The 21,692-nt window shown below is 48.5% G+C and overlaps 1 protein-coding gene across 1 annotated transcript in view; it reads left to right on the top strand.

The window, feature by feature from the left end:
- Positions 1-21,035, top strand: part of LOC142792725 (E3 ubiquitin-protein ligase MIB2-like) — a 126,188-nt gene extending 105,153 nt beyond the window's left edge. The window contains exons 15-17 of the mRNA XM_075885655.1: positions 9,376-9,502; positions 18,454-18,633; positions 20,646-21,035. Coding sequence (XP_075741770.1) covers positions 9,376-9,502; positions 18,454-18,633; positions 20,646-20,816 — 478 coding nt within the window. The 3' untranslated portion in view covers positions 20,817-21,035. The remainder of the gene's footprint in view (positions 1-9,375; positions 9,503-18,453; positions 18,634-20,645) is intronic.
- Positions 21,036-21,692: the final 657 nt, after the last annotated feature.

The following is a 21,692-nucleotide window of genomic DNA, read 5'->3' as shown; positions in this document are numbered from 1 at the left end:
AAGTGCAGCTGTCGTCTGTTTTCTGTTTTATTTTACTACCCAATCAATTGACCATTTGCGGAAAAGCGAGCGCCACCTGCCGTCTAAACAGGGAAGCAGCGCTCGCGCTTTTGGTTGGAAAGGCATTCGTGAACTAACATGTGCTAGGCAGCGTTCGGCGGCTCGCGTGCACTTGTTTTATTGATTTAGTGTTGTTTCTTTGCCGGAAACGTGCGCTGCTTACGGAAACAACATGATAGAAGAAGAAAACATGCCGTTTGCGTTTGTGGAAACGGGATGGAGCGAGGATTTTTCGCGTTGCAGCCTGAGCAACGACGACGTGTGGCGGTACCTACACTCCGCTACTTCGACCGTTCGCCAGGCTCATCGCTTCCACCATCGGCTATGGCGACGCACAGCAGCATCGCCGCGACTTCTCACGTAGGTGAACACACTGGGGACGAAGTCAGGATGGTTCTTCAACTTTGACGGCCGTCCTGCAGTAAACGTGATTTCTGATTGCACAAACCAAGTTATAAGCACTTAAAGTTACCGTACCTGCTATGAAATGCGCGCTGCAGATCCGAGAATGTTTGTTGGGCGCCCACGGTGAACCGTCGGCATTCTGTCTCCTCACAGCAGCTACCCAAGCATCTCTCTTTTCGGCACCTAGCCTCGCGTACGGGAACCTGTAGAAATGCGTGCTTCCTTTCTGAGTAAAATAATCCGTGCAGCCGTAGGCCACACAGTGCGCTGGCATTTCTGTACGCTGCTAAAGCGAGGCGACTTAGTTCAGTGACGGCACAGAGATGCACGAGTGACGGCCAGCCCGGCTCGTGTTTTCCAACCAAAACCAAAGCGCCCATAGAGGGCGCCAGCTGCGCCGTTACGGCGCATGCGCAGAAGCTTTTCCGCAAATGGTCAATTGTGCCATGCACAACATGCCCAACAGCAACCATGTGCACAGCCGGGAGGCCCCCACGACACGCGTAATTTAGAAGCGGGCCAGGAATTCGCATTGCACGCGCTTGCACAGCCTACCGCAATACGGGGCACCCCTATTTTTACGACGAAATGTTGACCAGGCGCGGAGTAGTTAAAGGCTTAGAACTTCCTAAAATGCCCGCTGACCAGCCTCTGCCACAATACGCGGCCCCCGTCCTTCTACGACGAATTGTTTACGGGACCCCGAGTAGTTAAAGGCTTAGGACTTCCTGAAAAGCTCTTTTTTGCCCCACACCGAACCGCCAGTGCCAGGAGGGGCCGTCTGATCGGGAGGAATGCGCTAGTGAACGGAAACATACACAGACCGCTGACATCAGAAAGGTGAAGGGAAGAGGGGGAGAGAGATGAGGGGGGAAGTGGAAGGAAAAGTGGAAAGGGGGAACCCGAGGGGCGTCCACCGTATATTATTTTTCTCTTTTTTTCTTTTTTTTTCTTTCCTTTTCTTTTTTTCTTTCCTTTTTTTCCCTCTTTTCTTGCCCTCTGATTTGAGATTGTATAAAGCTGAGCACCGACAAACTGTATCTTTATTCCTGATGAAGGCCAGACTCTAGGCCGAAACGTCGAAATAAACCACGTTGTGACCGCTCACGGAGGATCTACTAGACTATATGCAACGCTACGGCCACTCAACCACCATGCCTGCCTATATATATATATATATATATATATATATATATATATATATATATATATATATATATATATATATATATATATATATATATATATATATATATATATATATATATATATTGTGACGTTGTGACGATGGAACGCGCGTTTATTTACAATATGGGTAATGCAGAGGTGTAGCTGAGCCAAGGATCCACAGCGTCGCTCGCGAGCTAGTCGAGTCTCTTTCTCCTCTTCGTCGAATCTTCGCTAGCGCGTTTCACTTCCCGGTTCGCAGACGATGCCCTCTGGGCGAATCACTCAGATGGTTGATGGTGGCACGGTTTAAGGCGCGCAACGTGTGTCAGTTGTGTTTTGCTAGAGCGGCGACCATTGCTTGTGACGCTCGAGATTACGTACGTGACGTCGCTGAGGCGGTCAAGAATGACGAATGGACCGGAATAGTGAGCCAAGAACTTTTGGCACAAACCACGTTTGCGGACTGGTGTCCATAACCACACAAGATCACCCTTACTATAAGATACGGAGCGATGGAAGGCGTCGTAACGTTTCTTAGAACGCTGCTGGGATGCCAAGGTTCGGAGGCGTGCGATGCGACGGGCTTCTTCTGCGCGGCAGAGCGTCTCGGCTGTCGAGGTTTCCACGTCTAGTGTAAAAGGTAGTATAGTGTCGAGACAAAATCGTGGGGAGCGAGCATACAGCAGGTAAAATGGAGAGTAACCTGTAGTCTCATGCTTCGCGGTACTGTACGCGTACGTGATGTAGCGTACGTAAGGTAGCACTTCGTCTCAGTTTTTGTGCTTAGAATCGACATAAATAGACAGCATGTTCGTGAGAGTCCGGTTCGTGCGCTCTACGAGACCATTGGTCTGCGGGTGATATGGTGTGGCATGGCGGAAATTGCAAGCAGACAGACGCAGGATCTCTTCAATGACGTCATCAACGAACTGACGTCCGTGGTCGCTAATGACAACGCGTGGAGGACCATGGCGGAGAATTATACAGCGAAGCAAAAACTGCGACACGTGCATGGCCGTTGCAGCAGGTATTGCAGCAGTTTCTGCGTAGCGCGTTAGGTGGTCAACACAGTCGACGACCCATCGATTGTTACTGCTCGATCGTGGAAATGGACCGAGCAGATCGACACCAACAGTCTCGAAGGGAGAGTTAGGAGGTGGAACAGGATGGAGAAGTCCTGGCGGCGTAGCCGTGGGACGTTTGTGTCGTTGGCATTGTTCGCATCCAGCAACGTATTTTTCCGTGTCGTGTCGCATCTTGGGCCAATAGAACCTTTGCTGGATTAGTTGAAGCGTTCTGGCGAAGCCCATGTGGCCTCAGGTTGCGTCGTTGTGTAAGGACCTAAAGACGTGAGCCCGTAAAGTGCGTGGAACAACTAGAAGCAGACGGGCGCCTTGTCCGGAATAATTCTTCTTGTAAAGGACGCCGTCATGAACCACAAAAGAGCTTGGGTTTGCGTGTTCATTTGCGGAGGCGAACAGAGAATCTAAGGAGCGGTCCTCTTGTTGGGCTGTCCGGAAAGTCGCGAGATCAGGGAACTCGGAGGCAATAGCGCCGATATACTGGTCGAAGTTGTCAGCGTCGCACTCCGTCGTCGGTAGAGGAAGGCGCGATAGGCAGTCGGCGTCTGCGTGCCGGTTACCGCTCTTGTAGCGTACTATGAAGTCGAACTCCTGTAAGCGCTAAGCCCATCGCGCCAGTCGTCCAGATGGGTCTCGGAGGCCTACCAACCAGCATAGAGAATGATGGTCGGTGATTACCGAGAAGCGACGGCCGTAGATGTATGGGCGAAACTTGTGCACGGCGAAAACAACTGCGAGGCACTCCTGTTCTGTGACTGTGTAATTTCGTTCTGCCTTGCTCAACGAACGACTCGCGTAAGCGACCACGTGTTCAGCATTGTCATGGCGCTGAACGAGCACTGCACCAAGGCCGATTCCACTGGCATCTGTGTGAATTTCCGTTTCAGCAGAAGGATCGAAATGGCGTAGTACCGGTCCTGAAGTCAGTATGAACCGAAGCTGCTTAAAGGCTGCTTCGCAATCCGGTGTCCAGTGGAAAGGGACATCCTTTTGCAGCAAGTCAGTCAGTGGTTGTGCTTTATCAGCGAAATTCGGAACAAATCGACGAAAGTAAGAACACAGGCCCAGGAAGCTACGCAACTCCCTGGGGGACTGCGGCTGCTTGAAGTTGCTGACAGCGGTGACTTTCTGCGGGTCCGGTCTCACGCCATTTTTATCCACCAGGTGTCCCAGAACCAAGGTTTCACGTTCTCCAAAGCGACATTTATTTGAGTTCAGTGTAAGCGCAGCTTCCTCGAGACAGGTTAGAACGAGGTCAATGCGATGATTATATTCTTCAAATGTTCGGCCAAAAATCACCACATCGTCCAGGTAACACAGGCAAATTTCCCATTTGAGGCCCCGTAAAACGGTGTCCATATATCTTTCAAATGTGGCGGGGGCACTACACAAGCCGAATGGCATAACATTAAACTCAAACAGGCCGTCGGGTGTAACAAAGGCCGTCTTTTCTTTGTCAGCCGGATCCATGGGGATCTGCCAAAACCCGGATCGCAAGTCCACCGATGAAAAATAGGACGCTGAATGCAGGCAGTCGATGACATCATCGATGCGAGGAAACGGGTACACGTCTTTCTTAGTTGTAGAGTTGAGACGTCGGTAGTCAACGCAGAACCTCCAGGACCCATTTTTTTTCTTGACCAAGATAACAGGAGCGGCCCAGGGGCTTGACGATTCTTGAATTACGCCAGAGGTTAGCATCTCGCTGACTTGCTCTGAAATTACCTTGCGCTCTGACGCGGAAACTCGATAAGGTTTCTGTCTGAGGGGGTGCGCAGATCCGGTGTCGATCTTGTGACGAGTGCGTGTGCTGGGCGTCTGAGGTCTATGCGACTTCCGTGCAAAATCAAATACTTTAGCATGCCTGGCCAGCAGTGTAACCAACACTTTGCGCTTATGCGAGAGAATAGACTTGCTAACCATGTCATAAAATTCGTATTCCGTGCCGGATACATCAGCATAGTCCGAATTTGCCGCATTGCTAAGAGCTCCTATGCAGATACTGCACTGCCCTTCAAACATGGCAAGGCGCATTCCCTCTGGTAGTACAACAGACTCGGATGAGCAGTTAACTACCCATAATTTAGTTTTTCCCTCGGTGAGAGACACAACGCAGCGCGGCAGAAAGATGTTTTTCTTCATGCAAGGCAAAGGCAACGGCTCAATCACAATATCAGGAGAACTGAAACTCGAGTCAGCATTCGAAGCAGCAACGGGCACGCTGGCAGTATACCATGCCGGCAAAATAGTGTCTTTAACTACAACAAGTTTGTCATCTCCGCTACGCCGAGGCTGCTGGGCGAGGGCGGACACCTGAACCTCGCCTGCCCCGCAGTCGACAGTCGCACAGCACTCTTGCAAGAAGTCAATTCCGAGGATAACGTCATGCGTGGAATGAGCGAGCACTGCGAATTCTGCCTTGAACGCTTTACCAGCAACACGAACAGACACAGTGCACACACCTACTGGACACAAAGCCGTGCCGCTGACTGCTCAAAAAGTAGAAGATTTATCCCAATAAAACATAACCTTGCGGCCAAGTCTCTCCTTGAAAACTAAACTAATTACAGAAACTGTTGCACCGGTGTCTACCAGAGCCATCGTGGGAACATTGTCAATGAATACATGAACCTTGTTGTGAAGCATGTGAACTAATGGAGGCATACTTGTGTGCAAAGCGGTACGTCCAGCGACCTCGCCTCCATCGGCCGCGCTGGCTAGTTTCCCGGTGGCGGAGAGGAAAGCCGCAGCCGGGGACGGGGAGATGGGGACTGTCGCTGGTGCGTGGTAGGTGGCGTCAAGCTCCTCACAGAGGCAGGCGAGTCACTGCGGATGTTCGGCCGGTGCCCGTGCTTCTGGGCAGTTGAATCCGAAGGCCAGTAGGCGTAATCGGGCTGTTGACTTCGCCGTGCAAGCATCGCTGGTCGGTCAAAAAACGTCGTGCGTGGGTGACGTCCCGATGGGCAAAACCGGGCGATATGTCCGCGAACACCGCACTGGTAGCACACGGGGCGTTCCCGAGGCACATTTAATGCTGCGGTGTGGAGAGGATGCTCAGGGAACTGTTGCCACTCGGACAAAAACGGAGGCGGTTGGCTGTCGTAGCTATAACTGCTGCGGGGCGCATAAGACGACTCGACGTAAGTAGCCTGTGGTGGCGGAGCCCTCAGCCGTGGACTGCGGGTGGAGTAACTGCGCTCGTCGAAACTCGCGGCATTGATGCTTGGGGATAGTGTATCACACTGCGGGTCTCCGGCTTGCATGGGAACAGAGACATGGCGACGTAGTTCCTCCCGTACAATCTGACGAATGGTGGAGGAAAGGTCGGCAGGTAGAGAATTCTGGCAGACATCGACGGTGGCAACAGTCGTGACGTTGGCCAGACGTCCGAACTTTGATGTGATGCGACGAGTTTTAAGAGCCTCGAAGGTTCGGCAGTGGTTAATCACGTCGGCCACGCATTCCAGGCTCTCCTTGCCAATGAGGAAGTGGTAGACGTCATCGGCGATGCCCTTGAGTATATGGCCCACTTTGTCTTCTTCCGTCATGTGGGCATCCACCGACTTGCACAACTTCAGAATCTCTTCAATGTAGGTTCTGCATGTCTCACCGGTGACTTGAGCCCGTGGCAACGTCTTCTCGGCACGTTTCTTCTTCGTTGCTGGGTCTCCAAAGCATTTCTTAATTTCCTCCACAAACTGGTCCCAGGTTGTCAATGTGTCTTCATGGTTCTCAAACCATACCAGCGCCGTGAAATCGAGGAAGAGCCCCACGTGAGACAGCTGGCTAGCCGCATTCCGACCGTTTGAACGGCTCACCCGCTGATAGTGGCTTAGCCATTCGTCCACGTCATCGCCGGGTTTCCCTGTGAAGGTTCGCGGCTCCCTGTAGTGGTAGGGCGACGTCCTTGCGGCTGGTTGCTGGTTGTCTCCGTCCGAGCTCATTTCTTGAGGTAATGGTGCCAAGCCCGCTAGTCGACGGCTGCGGCGAAGCTCGTGTAGCGGTTCCGTCGTTAGGGGACGGTGCCTCTCCGGTATCACTTGGTAGTAGCTAGCTTACCCAGCACCTTCCACCACAATTGTGACGATGGAACGCGTTTATTTACAATATGGGTAATGCAGAGGTGTAGCTCAGCCAAGGATCCACAGCGTCGCTCGCGAGCCAGTCCAGTCGCTTCCTTCTCTTCGTCGAATCTTCGCTAGCGCGTTTCAATATATACGCCTGGGAGTGCACACCGAACGTCTCAAAGGCAATATGTCAAGGCCAGCAATCGAGCCCGCCTGACGCGATCAACTCGACGACGTCATCAAGCAGCGGCGCCGGTCTGTGTTACGCAACGTACAGCGAGCTCTCTCAGCCCACGAGCCCGGTGAAGCGATCGGCGCCTTCCAGTGTGGCGAGTCTTACGCAATGCGTGGCAACATCACTCGTCTTTTGGTGCAACCCCGCGCAGCGGCTCCAGATTTGATGATCATGACGCAGCCCAGTGTAGTGTTTCCATTGGAGGATTCTGACATCACGGTGAGCGGCGCTTCTGGTTGGACGTTGGTGACACAAAAGATCCTCCCAGCGCCTATAAAAAAGCCAAGCGGCGCGTCGCCAGCAGTTGACCTATGCGTCAGAGAGAAGCCGACGTATGTGTGCGAGAGGAGACCTCTCGGATCTTCGAGTCTCTAAGCTGTCGGCCCTAGTGCCCGATATGTAACGCCTCTATTTCTATGCTGCACATAAACCTTGCCTTAACTCACCGTCGTCTCGTCCGCTCGTCTATCAACTCTGCGCAGAAGCAGTCGCGAGCTGAGTTACACACGCTACCAAACGGTTAGTGACCTTGGCGGTGGAGTTCGGAGCATTGGCGCTTTCGGGACCGTGTTGGCGTCGCAAGAAACTTACGCGGGTGGAAGGATGGGGATGGGCACTTGCGTCTGACTGCGTCTTTTATTTCACTTGGTAACACCAACTAGAGCCTCAAAAAAGCCGTTTGAGCCAGGTAAGGAGAAGCAAAGTGATAGTGAGAAGTTATGTGAGGATTAGGAGGAAGCATAGGAGGAGTGGAGGCTGTTGCATAGCGTAGCAGTATATATTATAATGCACCAAGGTGGTGGGTAAAGGAAGTTAGGGTGAGTATGTGTAACGAAAGGGAGATGACAGAAAGCAGGTGGGGGATGGTAAATCGCCAGGCTGCGTATTATAAGTTGTAGCAATTGATGGCGGAAAAAGGAAAGGGGGTGAGGATGAGGGACTGGAAGGTAATAATTTTAATAGACGGTGTATTGTGCAGTATAACGAGGTGTTGTGAAGGGGACAGCACAGGAGGGTTTATGGCGGGAGGAGGGAAGAGTGGAGGGGGAAAGCCGCGGCTGCATATGAAATGAACGCTTCTTTTCTCTCCGTATAAGCTGAGGAGGGCGCATTTTTAGAGCATCAGCGCTTGCTCCGCGAACCCCGGCGTCGCCGGAAAGCACGGGAAGCACCGCTCCGCGATTCCCACATATTTCGCGTCGAGTGTAACTGCGTACATTTTCACTGAGGATTGCTGGTTACGCTGTGGATACAAGCGCGAGGTTTCATCATTATTACGTGTTCTATTTTGTTTGCGGGAGAAAAGAAACTGGGGCTTTTCTTTCGCATGTATTCACGTACGACATTAGTGTCTCCATATCGTGCCGACATCGTTCTGTGCAGAGAACATGCTTATCCGAATGTTATCCACTTATATATTGATTCATGGGAGTGGTGCCATTTCAGGATTATTCTGGGGCCTTGGCGTTGAAGGCAAAAGTGCTCGGCGATTTCGCAGAGTCCACCTTGACTGAGGTCAGGTAGTCAATATAAAAGACATTATTGCCCGCTGCACTGACACCTCCGAGGTCAAACAATTTACTTTCCGAGACTGGGTGAACGAGACCTTCGGTCTGCCCCACCGCGGTGGTCAAGTGGATAAGGTACTCGGCTGCCGACCCGCAGGTCGCGGGATTGAATCGCTACTGCGGCGGCTGCATTTTCGATGGAGGCGAAAATGCTGTACGCTCGTGTGCTCAGATTTGGGTGCACGTTAAAGAACCCCAGGTGGTCGAAGTTTCCAAAGCCCTCTACTACGGCGTCTCTCGTAATCACATGGTGGTTTTGGGACGTGAAACCCCACATATCAATCAATGAATACCTTCGACCTAATCACAGTTTAGACGCTATTTCAATCGACGCCCGGCTTTTAATCCCAACAAGCCCTGCTTAGCCCCTAATCGCTAGCGTGTGTCAATTCTCGCTCAATTTTATTTTGAATCTTTACCACGGGCGCACATCGGGATGCATTCATTTCATTTTACTGCTTTAAAGACACTGTTTGGTATGTCGCATGAAGGGATATAAGAGAAACAGCTCTTGTCATAGTATGAGTGGTTATTGCACTAAGATTAGCTAAACTCTCGACATCTAGGATGTGTCCGCACATAAATGTTTAAAACATCTGCTATATTGCGCCCGCAGCTGCATGACGACGTGCTGTCGACCAACGCATCAGTGCTACAGGAATGACGTTTTTGCGTATGTATATATGTGTGCAATGCGAAAATTCGGGCAATAATCGCATGCCGTACGTCACAAGCGACATAGACCTTTTCTCTGACTGGCATTTTCTTTATTCTTTTCATTTTCATAGTGCCATGGAAAGGTTACTTTCCAAAAAGCCGGAGCTTGTGGACTCCAAGAAAGAAGATGGTTATACTTGTTTGCATCTTGCAGCAGTCAACAATCACTACAGCATTGCGAAGCTCCTGCTGACAAAGGTGGGGCCACAATAATTATTTTTCTGCAAATTGCTATTCGCAAAAAAAAAAAGACTATTGACAAGTTTCTTGCCAAGCAGCTAGACTTTACTCATACGTTTATGGGCGAGGCTGTGCCCTGGCGGGGCTTTCGCCAAGCACCGTTTTCCTTCGGTTTCAAATTCAAACACAGTGTCGCCGAACAAACCGCAACGTTTGCACATGCAGATAACATGAATTGTCATCAAGATAAAATGAATTGTCATCTAATGTTCACTGCTGGTTATGAAATTTGTGGCCCGTGTACCGAAACTTAGGTGCACGTTAACGAACTCCAGGTGGCAAAAATTTCCGACGTCCTCCACTGCGGTGTGTCTCATAATCATGTCGTGGTTTCGGAACGTGAAAAACCGTTCAATAATTTTTTAACATGTGTGCTAATTTCTCTGACGTGATATCCGATGATTCTGATTGCCGAGGGAACCAGTGCAAAAAGCAAGGAAGGAACAGAGAGACTGGAATCCTTGGCGGTAAGAACTTTTTGGTTAGGCAGAATTACAACTTCGCATCCACGATCGGCCGGCGAGTCTCGTATGACTCGGCAATCCAGACACGCTAGCATAGATAGCATCGTGTTGTATAGTGTAGTGGAGTGACGATTAGGGGAAGGTAATTGAGTGTGAAAAGAGATTTTAGGGTGAGGAGGAGATGAAAGAGAGGAAAACAGAGAAAGAGAATCAAACAAAGAAGCAAAGAATAAAAAGAGAACTCGGTAAGTGCCGAGAACGAAAGAAAAGAGATGGCCTCAGGGATGGCGGGCGCGCGGTGGGTTTTTTCTCCGGCCGTCCCAATCGCGCGGAGAGAGCGTGTTTCCAGAGGTGGGTGTGGCCTGCTCTTTCCTCCGCACCGCGGCGCTGCTTCGTACGGTCGAAAAGGCTGCCGTGCCGTGGGCGACGCTTGCATGTGGCGAGAAAAAAAGGGGGGTTTGCGCTGTCACATAACTTCGCACTCATTTGGGAATGTAGTGCCAAGACGTACGAGAGGAAAAGTCAATGCTTGGGCGTATACATTCTCAAGTGGGCTTTTTTTATGTAGGTTTGTGCCGCCTATATAAAGCACTTATAATCGCGATGCCTCTACAAGAGATCCGCATGTGCTGGAAAGTTACTGTACTTCGAAGTTTGCAGGCTGTATAGTATATTGAGGACACAGGCGAAGAAAAAAAAAATGACAACCCGATCAACAAGCAAGGTCAGAACAGTGCCGTGTTCTACGATCACAGGTTACACTCTAATAAAGTGGTTGCTTTTCAAAGATATAACGCTGATTTGTATTGTAACGCCATTTCAAGAATCCTACAGTCGAGCTGCAGAAGCTTGATACAGGGAGGAGAGTGCAGGCGGTCGCCATGCGTCTAGACTATGCCTAGACTGAGCATCGCTGGTTCTGCGACGACCACGGTCTGGTTACAGGCACGTTTTGGTCATTTATGGTCAGCCATTGGCATTGTAAACATTACGGTGTTCAGTGGACACGTTGGGCAATGTAAGAACGAACATTGAAATGCTTTACTTGTTCAAGAAGTATGCAACATACGTTCAGAGTTTGTTGTACCTGGTATGAAACACTGCGGTATTACATAGCTGTGACAATTTGCACTTTTTCTTTCTATAGTAGCCTACCTCGGCGAATGCTTAGTTTTCGTTAAAAAGACGCCGTTATGCTACATGTGCGACCCTTTCATCTGGATTCAGTCAAGATTACTGTAAGTGAACATGAATATGGCCATTGTGCTACCAAAACATAATAAAAATTCAGATGGCAAAAAAAGGAGACGATGTCAACTCAGGAACTTTCACTGTGAACAATGGGGGGAGTGAATGTAGATCGGTTAATTGAAGCCTCTACAATATTCCGGCAAATTACTTCACACGTACCTCATTTGAATGAAATAACGAGGGCAGCGAGTTATCAAGAGGTTAACTGCGCTTTGGTTGACCACCTCATAAATATCCACACACAATATAATAGTAGAATTATTATTCATTATAGGAGAGCAGTATGATTAAACGACGATAATTAGTCCAGTTTTCCCCCATACAAGTCTCCAGAGGAAAGGAGGGGTGGATTGACGGGCGCCACCCAGACGCAAGCACGGATAGACGGACAGAAGCATGACCTCACGGACGGATAGACTGATGGACCACAGAGTTCCCTAAATTAACTAGAAGAGACTCTGGCACTGCGATCGTTCAGCGGCTAGGGGAATGGCGGGTTGTACACAGGTTTGGCTTGTCTTCGTACTTGCGGGCGACGAATCATACTTCTGGCTTTCTTTATGCTGTGTTTCGGTTTTGTTTCGAAGGAAAGAACGAACCCCTTTGAAATTCTTGACCCGATTTGAAAAGCTATGCCTAAATGAATGAGGTGGTGAAGTGCAACCGCTGAACATTTGCCGATTTTTGTTTTGTAAGAAAACAGCTCCAAGCCGCACGAACACGCACGGAGTCAGAAGTACGAAGATTAGACAAATCCGTCTTACCCATAATTCTCAGGCTCGCTGAAGCGCCGTGCGTTGTAGCTCCCATTGACACTAGCGCCAGAGTTCCCTGTAGTGGAAGGAAGGAAGGAAGCAACAAAAAGGGAGAAGGCAGGGAGGTTAACCAGAGACATCCGGTTGGCTACCCTACACTGGGGGATTAGGGAAGGAGACAAGAAAGACGAGAAAGAGAGAAGAGAGGGAAAAGAAAAAAAAGGGTGGGGGAGAGACTGACAGTAATTTCACTGCAGCGTGTAGAACTCTACCGCATGCCAGAGGCGTTCACACAAGCCTGTCTTTCTCAGGAAACACAGCAGGGCTTTCACTGCCTTGTGGGCTGTCGAGGCATGTGGACGTTGCTGTAATAGCACCTGCGCAAAAAGAGGCCGATCATCCAGTCGCCGCATTGCGTTGGCAAGTATTTGTCTATCTGAGGCAAATCGAGGACAATGGCACAGCAGGTGTTTGATATTTTCGTCGGTGCCGCAAACATCGCACACCGCACTGTCAGTAATTCCGATTAACGTGGTATAAGCTTTCGTGAAAGCAACTCCCAGCCAAAGGCGATAGAGAAGCGAAGCTGCACGTCGATGTAGGCCGGGTGGAGGCCGGAGTTGTAGTGAAGGGTCGAGCTCGTGCAGTCTTGTACGTCGTATGCTTGGTGTGTTCCACTCAGTCAGTGTGAGACTGCGGGCCAGTTGACGAATCTGCCTCCCCGCACCCGTTCTTAAAAGCGGAATTGGAACGCTGTTCGCTTCTTTATGTGACGTGCGAGCAGCATGATCTGCAGAATCATTGCCGCCTATACCACAATGCCCAGGTAACCACTGAAAGACGATGTCATGGCCTTTTTGTATTAAAAGGTGGTGAAGTTTCACGGTTTGGTAGGTCAACTGGTCGTGGCATCCGCGTCGGAGAACTGATATCAGGCACTGTAACGCTGGCTTTGAGTCAGAAAACACAGCACATTTACCTGGTCTTTCTTCTGAATTGACGTGTTCCAGTGCATTGCGCAGAGCCTCGAGTTCTGCCGTCGTTGAAGTTGTCACATATGAAGTCTTAAAACACCGAGTTACCCCTTGTGATGGTATAACCACTGCTCCACCTGAACTAGACGGCGTAGTAGAGCCATCCGTGTAAATGTGCACATGGTTACTGTAGTTTTGTTCCAGTAGGAATATACTCAGTTGTTTCAGGGCATGTGTCGGTAAGTCCGATTTTCTCCTCATTCCTGGAATCATTAAGTGAACTCGCGGCTGGCTCAAGCTCCAAGGAGGAAGCAGTGGCTTTGATGCAGGTGCGTATGTCTCAGCAAACGATGAACGATGCTTGTAGACAATAGTGCCGTATGTCGTGCGGGGCCTTTCAGCAGCTAGGCTCGCCAGGTGGTGAGAAGGGGTCCTGGCATATTGCCTGAGGTGCATGCACATTGTCTCGGTAATAATATGCGTATTTATCGAGTGATCTTGAGCGATAGCAATGGTTTCAGCCGTCGAAGCACTGCGGGGTAATCCAAGGCATATCTTTAGTGCTTGGGCTTGAATGCTCTGAATTGCGCGCAGGTTGGTCTTAGCGGTGTTAGATATTGCAGGTAAGCTGTACCGTAAGAATCCGATAAACAGCACTCCGTACAGTTGTAGCATGGACGGTATGGGCACTCCCCAATTCTTTCCTGCAAGGAATTTGAACATGTGGCATGTTGCGATCAGCCGCTTCTTCACTTAGTTCACGTGTGGAGTCCACGACAGGTTTCTATCTATTATGACTCCCAAGAAACTGTGGCTTCTGCTGAACGATATGTATTCTTCATTAATCGATATACTGTAAGCAGACATTGGTTTCCGCGTGAACGCTACCACTGCACATTTTCCGCAGGACACCTCGAGGCCTTGTTTACGAAGATAGCATGACGTCGTTGTACACTCTAAGCCGAAATTCGGCAAAGTTGGACTAACTGCAGTCGTTAAACCAATAGACGAACGGTTCGTCCAACAGGGACTAAATGTGTGACAATGCGTGTCTTGCGCAACCGCCCGGCAATGAAGGGACCAACGGGGAGGGCAACTGCGCCGCGATCGCCTCCTGTCGATGCTGCACTGCAATGCTCGGCGTGGTCGGCGATCATGAAAACAAGTTAAATAGGCTATACGCCACTGTGAAAGTGAAGCACTATGAAACGAATAGAAGATGTTATTAGAGAAAAGTAGCAGAACACGCTGTCAGTGCACACAGCAAGTGCCCTCGCGTTTCCACCATGCCGGCACGGGCGAGCCGAAGCCAAGTGAAAGTCTCCGCAAACACGGGCAATGCCGAGAACTCGCTTTAATGTGCTGAATAAGTTCGAACTACGGTGAACACTGACAATGCTAATAAAGGTAAGCTGTTCATCAGCGGTCGTGTACCCACACAGTGACCACAAGTTCAAAGCGATATATAGGAAAAGTAGGCTTCGTACGTCATCGGTATCAAGCGGGCTGCCGGTGTGAGTGCATTGCCGGCACAAGCGAAGGAAACGTCGCGTACAAGTTCACAAAAATAGTAGCTCAGGCAAACTTATGTCTTTTTATCCATGCGACAATCGTTATCGAAAATCCAACGTGTAGGCGATCGCGGATACGACTAATCGTGCGGCCAGCGGTACACAGGTTGTGCCTTACCAGCACGATGAAAGAACCGTGCCTGCGAACGGTCTCGTCGCTGTAAGTATACGGATATCTACATCACTCCGTAAGACACAGCGAACATGGGGCACTTACCTATTGTTCATTTGTGACTATAAAATAACGACGACGAAAATTTCACGCGAGCCGCATGTTGCGATCGCCGGCGGTCGTTTAGCCGTACTCGTCGTAAGCCTAGCGACGCCGTCGGCAAGCCGACACAGTATGGCATCGGCGGGGCGCCGGCGGCTGCTTCGCCGGCTTTCCCGCACAAGCGCCGCTGCTATGCTTGTGTTTGCGGACTCGTGCGCCAGCACTGCGAACGCTGGTTCGGCCGACATGATCGAATACCAGCTGATAATTCGTATTCTCGGGCTGGAGGCATGTTGAAGATTAGATGGATCCATATTAAAAGATCGATGCGCATCGGTGCTACGAATAAGCCCATGTAAATTTTCGCGTTACGGTGTCAATATTTATTGTTTTCTTAAGCCGAGTAAAAGTCGCCCACTGGCACTAGATGGGAGGTCAAAATACTGTGCTATATATACCCGAGAGTCTGTTCTTGTAGTACAGCGCGGGCAGTCAGTGTTTGCGGTGTTTTACTTTGAAATAATAGTGCGTATGTATGGGTGTGTGTGTGTGTGTGTGTTGCATGAATAACATACTATGATCTTCAGTGCTGATTAAATTGGAATAAACATAAAATATACTGCACAAACGCAGTGTCGCCATTTTTTTTTTGCCATTGGTCCAGACGGTTCAACTGTTAGTTCGGCTGGAGCATTCTACTGGGGCCAACATTTAAACCAAGTGGAGTAAGTGCTTGGGGTAACAGTTGAGCCCTTGCAGTTACTCCCGCAGTTAGTCCAAAATTGGTTCAAAATCTGTGGCAGCGCATTTAGACCCCTAAAGGACCAATGGCATACCCCACTTTAGTCTTTTTCGGCTTAGAGTGTAGCAGCCTTCTGAAGGCGGGCGCGAAGCTGAGGCCTTGTCACACCTGATGTCCAATTGCAGATGTCATCAGCATAGACAGAAAGTTCTACAGTGCTAGGTAGCTGCTCGACTAGACCAATGAGAGTTAGGTTGAAAAGGGTAGGGCTTAGCACTCCTCCCTGAGGAACTCCTCGGCTGCTCTAATAATCAGGTGTTGGGCCATTCGCTGTCATCACGTAAAATGATCTCAGCTGTAAGTAGCTGTACACCCACATATATATCTTGCCACCAAGACCTACTGTTTCCAAAGCACTAAGGATGGCTTCATGGGTGACATTGTCGTAAGCCCCCTTAACGTCTAGAAACAGGGCGGCGCACAGTCTCTTACAGGCTTTCTGGTGTTGAACATATGTCACCAGATCAACAACGTTGTCGATTGACGAATGGCCGCGCCTGAATCCGGTATTGGATACTGGATAGATTTCGTAGTGCTCTAAATACCACTCCATTCGTGTTAGAATCATTCGTTCCATCGTTTTTCCCACACAACTGGCAAGTGGGATAGGACGGTATGAGGCAATATCCAAAGGAGATTTACCAGCCTTTAGAAGTGGAATGAGGCGACTTGACTTCCATGCCTGGGGAACCGTACCAGTCTGCCAGGAGTCGTTGTATAGGCGTAAGAGTGCCTTTCGAGCTTCGTCTCCAAGATTACAAAGGGTACGATAGGTAATGCCATCAGGTCCGGGTGCAGAAGAACGTCTGCACAGAGCCAGTACCGCCTCTACCTCATCCATAGAAAACTGGCATTCCATACGGGGATCACGTGAGGGCGGTGGGTTGTCAAATGTTCCGGTTCTTGATACTGTGAAATCGGAATCACCGGCAATTCTTCTACAGAATGATTCTACGACGTCAATCTCTCTGCATCGAAGGTGAAGTGCCAGAGATGTAAACGGGTGTCGCTGACCCAAGGTTGTGCTAAGACCCCGGACAGTTCGCCATATCAGTGATAGGGGCTTTCGTGGATCCAACGACTCGCAAAAGGATGTCCGACGTCGCCTAGCCAGTTTATCCATGTGCCGCTGCATTTTCTTTTGAATGCGTCTAGCCAGCCTGAAATCATCCATGCACTTTGTCCGTCGGTACCTTCGTTCTGCACGACGGCGTACTGCGCGAAGTTTCTCAAGCTCGATGTCGAAATTGGTGCGCTTGTGACTAGTCAAATGTGTATGCGTGGTATTCTGCAGGACATCCTTTATCGAGTCCTCTAGGTTATATGATGAGCCGTCGGTACAGCAGTCTTCCATTAACATTTTGAATTTCCCCCAATCGGTGTACTTGAGGCCTCTTGAGGACTTGAAGCTGGTGAAACCTTCTATACACAGGTAAGTTGGTATATGGTCGCTGCCCCGCGTTTCCAGATCCGAAAACCAGTGCACTTTCCTGGTAAGTCAGCGAGAAACCAATGTAAAGTCCAGGCAGCTGCTATAGGCTGATCCACGTAAATATGTAGGGCTTCCATCGTTACAAACGCAGAGTTCGTACTCCGAGGCTAAGGACACCTGTAGTGAAATTTAAGAAACTCTATGGGACGGACGCATGGACGGGCGGACAGAAGCATGGACCAGGGATGGGTGGACACACGTACGGACGGAAGCACGGACGGGTGGACGGACAGATGGACAGAAGCACGGACGCACGGACGAATGGATGGACAGAAACACTGACGCACGGAAGCACAGACGGATGGATTGATGAACGCACGGGCGAATGGACACACGGAAGGACGGATGGACGAATGCTTCGCCCCATTCATCATCATTCACTTCATAGACATGCTGTGAAAACCACTCATTCTATCTAGTTACACTATTCCCAAGGACATACACACATCATCTATTGAGCAACTCAAAAACTAGAGATGGCTTCATACTGCTGCTACTACCACTACGGAGGTAGGCACGAACCGCGGCCGAAGGAGCTTTTCCTTTCAAAAATCCTGGTTCAGAGTGGAGACCGAACCAGAATTGTTCGGATCCGAGTGGGAATCGAATACGGGTTGTTTGCGTGGTAAGCGGATGTTCTACTTCACGGCAATGCATCTCCTTGTGAATACAGTGAAAAAGAACTTCCTCTGCTCGTAAATGCAACGAATGCATCTTTCACGCTTTACAAACAAATGTATGACATATTGGAGTGATAACGCGTGCTACAAGCGCCCATTGTCAGCGGGCGTCAGAAAATGACTATCATAATGCCTCCATTGTTTAATTTAAAGCTAGTCACCCACTACAGAAGGCACACATTTCATTTCAGTTCATTTATTGCATCCTTAAAGGCCCGAGGGCATTACATAAGGGGGGGGGGCAAAAAATACGCTGTGAGTGTGTATAATTCAAGTTGAACAAATTATTATAAACAGTACAGTTCTAATATGGTAGTTTGGTCAAAAATGACAACAAAAATGAATCAAATAACACACAAAAGAAACGCTTTGGCTGGGAATTAGAGAAAGAAACGCTTCGGCTGGGAATGGCTGGGAATTAGAATCCACACATGTTACTGCGCTTAAGAGGCCGCGTTTGCGGGGCACAGCAAGTTAGAAAAGGTTTCATTCACGAAGTGTCTGAAGTAGGCATTAGCAAAAGGATATCGCTAGGTCATTAATTCAACTCGTAAAAGGGAAGCTTTAGGATTCTCTTACGGTTTTTTCTACTGTCCCTTTAAACCACTCCATGTTAGAAACCTTGTATTTGCGGATCCCAAGTTGGGATGACACCCAAAAGAACACCGTCCAAGCTGGGGTGAATTTTCTGCCTGCGTTTCTTTAGGGCCGCTGCTTGGTTGACCTCAAGAACTTCAAAGGAGAAACAGCTCTGCTCTTAGCTGTGCACAACGGGCACTATGAATTGGCGGAGCTGCTTGTTGAAGCCGGCGCGGACATCAACGAACCAGACGAAGATGGTAACACTCCCATGCACATGAGCTTGCTCAGACTACAAAAGGTCAAGGTACGTTCCCTCGGTTCTTCCAAAGTACCAGTTTAAGGGAAGGTAGTTTGAAATACCTAAGTTATCAAATAGAATCAAATTTTATTTTCCACCCTGTAAACCTACATATAGAGGACTACGGAAAAAAAGCTGCCGAAAGGCGGCTTGATTAGTTCGTAGCCCAAAATACACCATGACATGTGGGCAGCAGCAAAGAAAAACAGTTCACAAACGAAAAGATGGAAAACATATTAGTGTAGAATGAAACTGTACAATAGCCTGCAAAAAAATATACAAAAATACAACGCCAGGATAAATGAAGTTAGTTATACGAACATAGATCTACGTGCAGCTGAGGAACAACCAAACAAATCAAAATTGAACAACTGAAAATGGTTTAACAATGATGGTAAAGAATAACATAAACGCTCTATACGAGTATTCAAACGAGGCGTGGCAACATTCCAATGCTCTCTATGTCTCGTTTTATAGTAGCGGTAATTTGTTTCCAAATGTACTAGGGTGTCTAGATTATGTATGTTATGTCTTACTGAGTTATATATAAAATATACGCGTATAACTGGAAACCTAACTAAATGAAACCGTGCCGACAAGCAAATCAACTCAGGGGTGAAGGTAAAAAAACGTGGAGGCACTGCGCCGACCAAAGTAAAAGTTTGAAAAGAAAAAAAAAACACAGAAAAAAGATGTTTCGGCTCGCACACAGAAGCCTTGTTCACAGTAAAATTTATTGTGAACAAGGCTCAGATTAATCCATTACCAAGAATTGGGAACATCTGGACGTGGCGCCACCTCTCGGCAGCAGGAACGGTGGCCTGTCAAAACTGAATGGGCAATGGGTGATAAAAATGGAATCTCTTGAAAAAAATAACAACTCCGCGTTATGTGTAGCAGGCACGGACTGGTACATTGTGGTAAAACTGAAGTGTAGCACTACAAAACGTGTGGTTTCTCAGGACAATTGAACACCGCCCATGGAAACGCATCGGATCTCAGTGCTGTGGGAAGGCACACGGTTGCTAATGCGGGACTGTAACTTCGCCAGACTGTTCAACTAAGTCTCTGCTGTAGAGAACCGGGAGTGGTTTTTGATAATCAAATACGATTTTTTTTGCCTATTTCTCATTTAGTTGCGGCAGACCACTACTGTGACCGATGACAGATCGTGCTACGAGCAGAGCCCCCCCCCCCGCCCCCCCCAATCTTGGTTATGTGACACTGCTATTGCGTTCCTTGTTATTTTCATTTCCTGTTTTGGTAAACTTTTATGCCATAATAGGTACAAACATAAAATTTTAGTCTAGTCAAGTGGACAAAGTTTTGAGTAGTTTTGTGGCAATGTAGGTGGTTTGAAGCCACTCGTTACACCCCTAAATTATCCGCCCAACGACTTGATTCATTGCATCGGTGATCGCATATCATAAAGTAATTCGATTACTATAATTTCATTACTGCCAAGTCAGGCCTCCACAGCTACGTCGTAGTGGGTGAAACAGAGGCGCAGTAGTTAAAGATTCCAGAAAATTTATGGAATATAGGCTGCCTCTCTTGGCTAGGTGCCCCGCCGCGGCGGTCTAGTGGCTAAGGTACTCGGCTGCTGTCCCGTGAGTCGTGGGATCAAATCCCGGCTGCGGCGGCTGCATTTCCGATGGAGGCAAAAATGCTGTAGGCCCGTGTGCTCAGAATTGGGTGCACGTTAAATGACTCCAGGTGGTCAAAATTTCCCGAGCCCTCCACTACGATGACTTTCACAATCATATGGTGGTTTTGGGACGTTAAACCTCACGCATCAATCAATCAATCAATCAATCAATCAATCAATCAATCAATCAATCAATCAATCAATCAATCAATCAATCAATCAATCAATCAATCAATCAATATCTTGGTGAGATGTAGCTTTTGGTGAAGCTGTGCTTGATATAGCTGCTTGCATCTTGCCCATGGCGACGCCTTATTTCAAAAGCAAGCTTTGCAAGCCAGCAATTGCGTGTGTTCTTGTGTTTTGGCAGATCGTGAGAGATCTTACAAGCTCAGAGAACAACCTATCGTTGGCCTGCTTTCTGGCCAACAGGGGCGGCGACCTCTACAAGAAAAACAAGGCTGGAAAAACGCCCTTGGATATGGCCGGGGGCACTAAATTCGTCGAGTGGCTCCTAAGATCGAAGATGGCACCAAGGTAACTTCTGGTTGAACAGCACAATTCTGGTCTGCAATCCTTTACGCTGATGACGAGGCCTACTCTTTTCAGAAGACGTATAAATGAGTGCAAACGCTGGGACATCATGCTTAGACTGAATGCTTCAAAAATTCGCGCACGAACAGACAAAGCTTTTGGTACCCGGTAAAGATCCCATGATTCTCTATATTTTTGGAACATTTGATTACGGTGGGGCTCATTATATCATCAAAATTGTGTCACGTAAGAACTCAGACATTCTTTTATAAATAATAAATGCTAACTAATCTTTGCGAACAGCAGGAACTTCTATCTATCTATCTATCTATCTATCTATCTATCTATCTATCTATCTATCTATCTATCTATCTATCTATCTATCTATCTATCTATCTATCTATCTATCTATCTATCTATCTATCTATCTATCTATCTATCTATCTATCTATCTATCTATCTATCTATCTATCTATCTATCTATCTATCTATCTATCTATCTATCTATCTATCTATCTATCTATCTATCTATCTATCTATCTATCTATCTGCCCGCCTGCCCGCCTGCCCGCCCGCCTGCCTGCCTGCCTGCGACTTTTAGCTCTCCTGGGTTCAATAATGGTATCGATACCTAAATTGGTATGGCATGACATGACTGTATGGCGAGAATAAGTGAAGTCATAAAATGAAAACCATGACATGTATTATCATGAATGTTATGGTCTTGCTGCTGTTGCGGTGGTTTCCTTCCCATGAAATCTTGAAAAACTAGCCCTGTATGACATGACTGCATGGTCAACACAAGTGACAGAGCCTAACGTAGAAATCTTGACAGGTACATCGTGTAAGTCATGAGTCATGACTAATGCCACGCTCATGCTGC

The sequence above is a fragment of the Rhipicephalus microplus genome, unplaced genomic scaffold (assembly GCF_043290135.1).
Source record: "Rhipicephalus microplus isolate Deutch F79 unplaced genomic scaffold, USDA_Rmic scaffold_236, whole genome shotgun sequence".
Taxonomy (NCBI): Eukaryota; Metazoa; Arthropoda; class Arachnida; order Ixodida; family Ixodidae; genus Rhipicephalus; species Rhipicephalus microplus.
The sequence above is the reverse complement of the archived record's forward strand: the minus strand, read 5'-3'. Positions and strand labels throughout refer to the sequence as shown.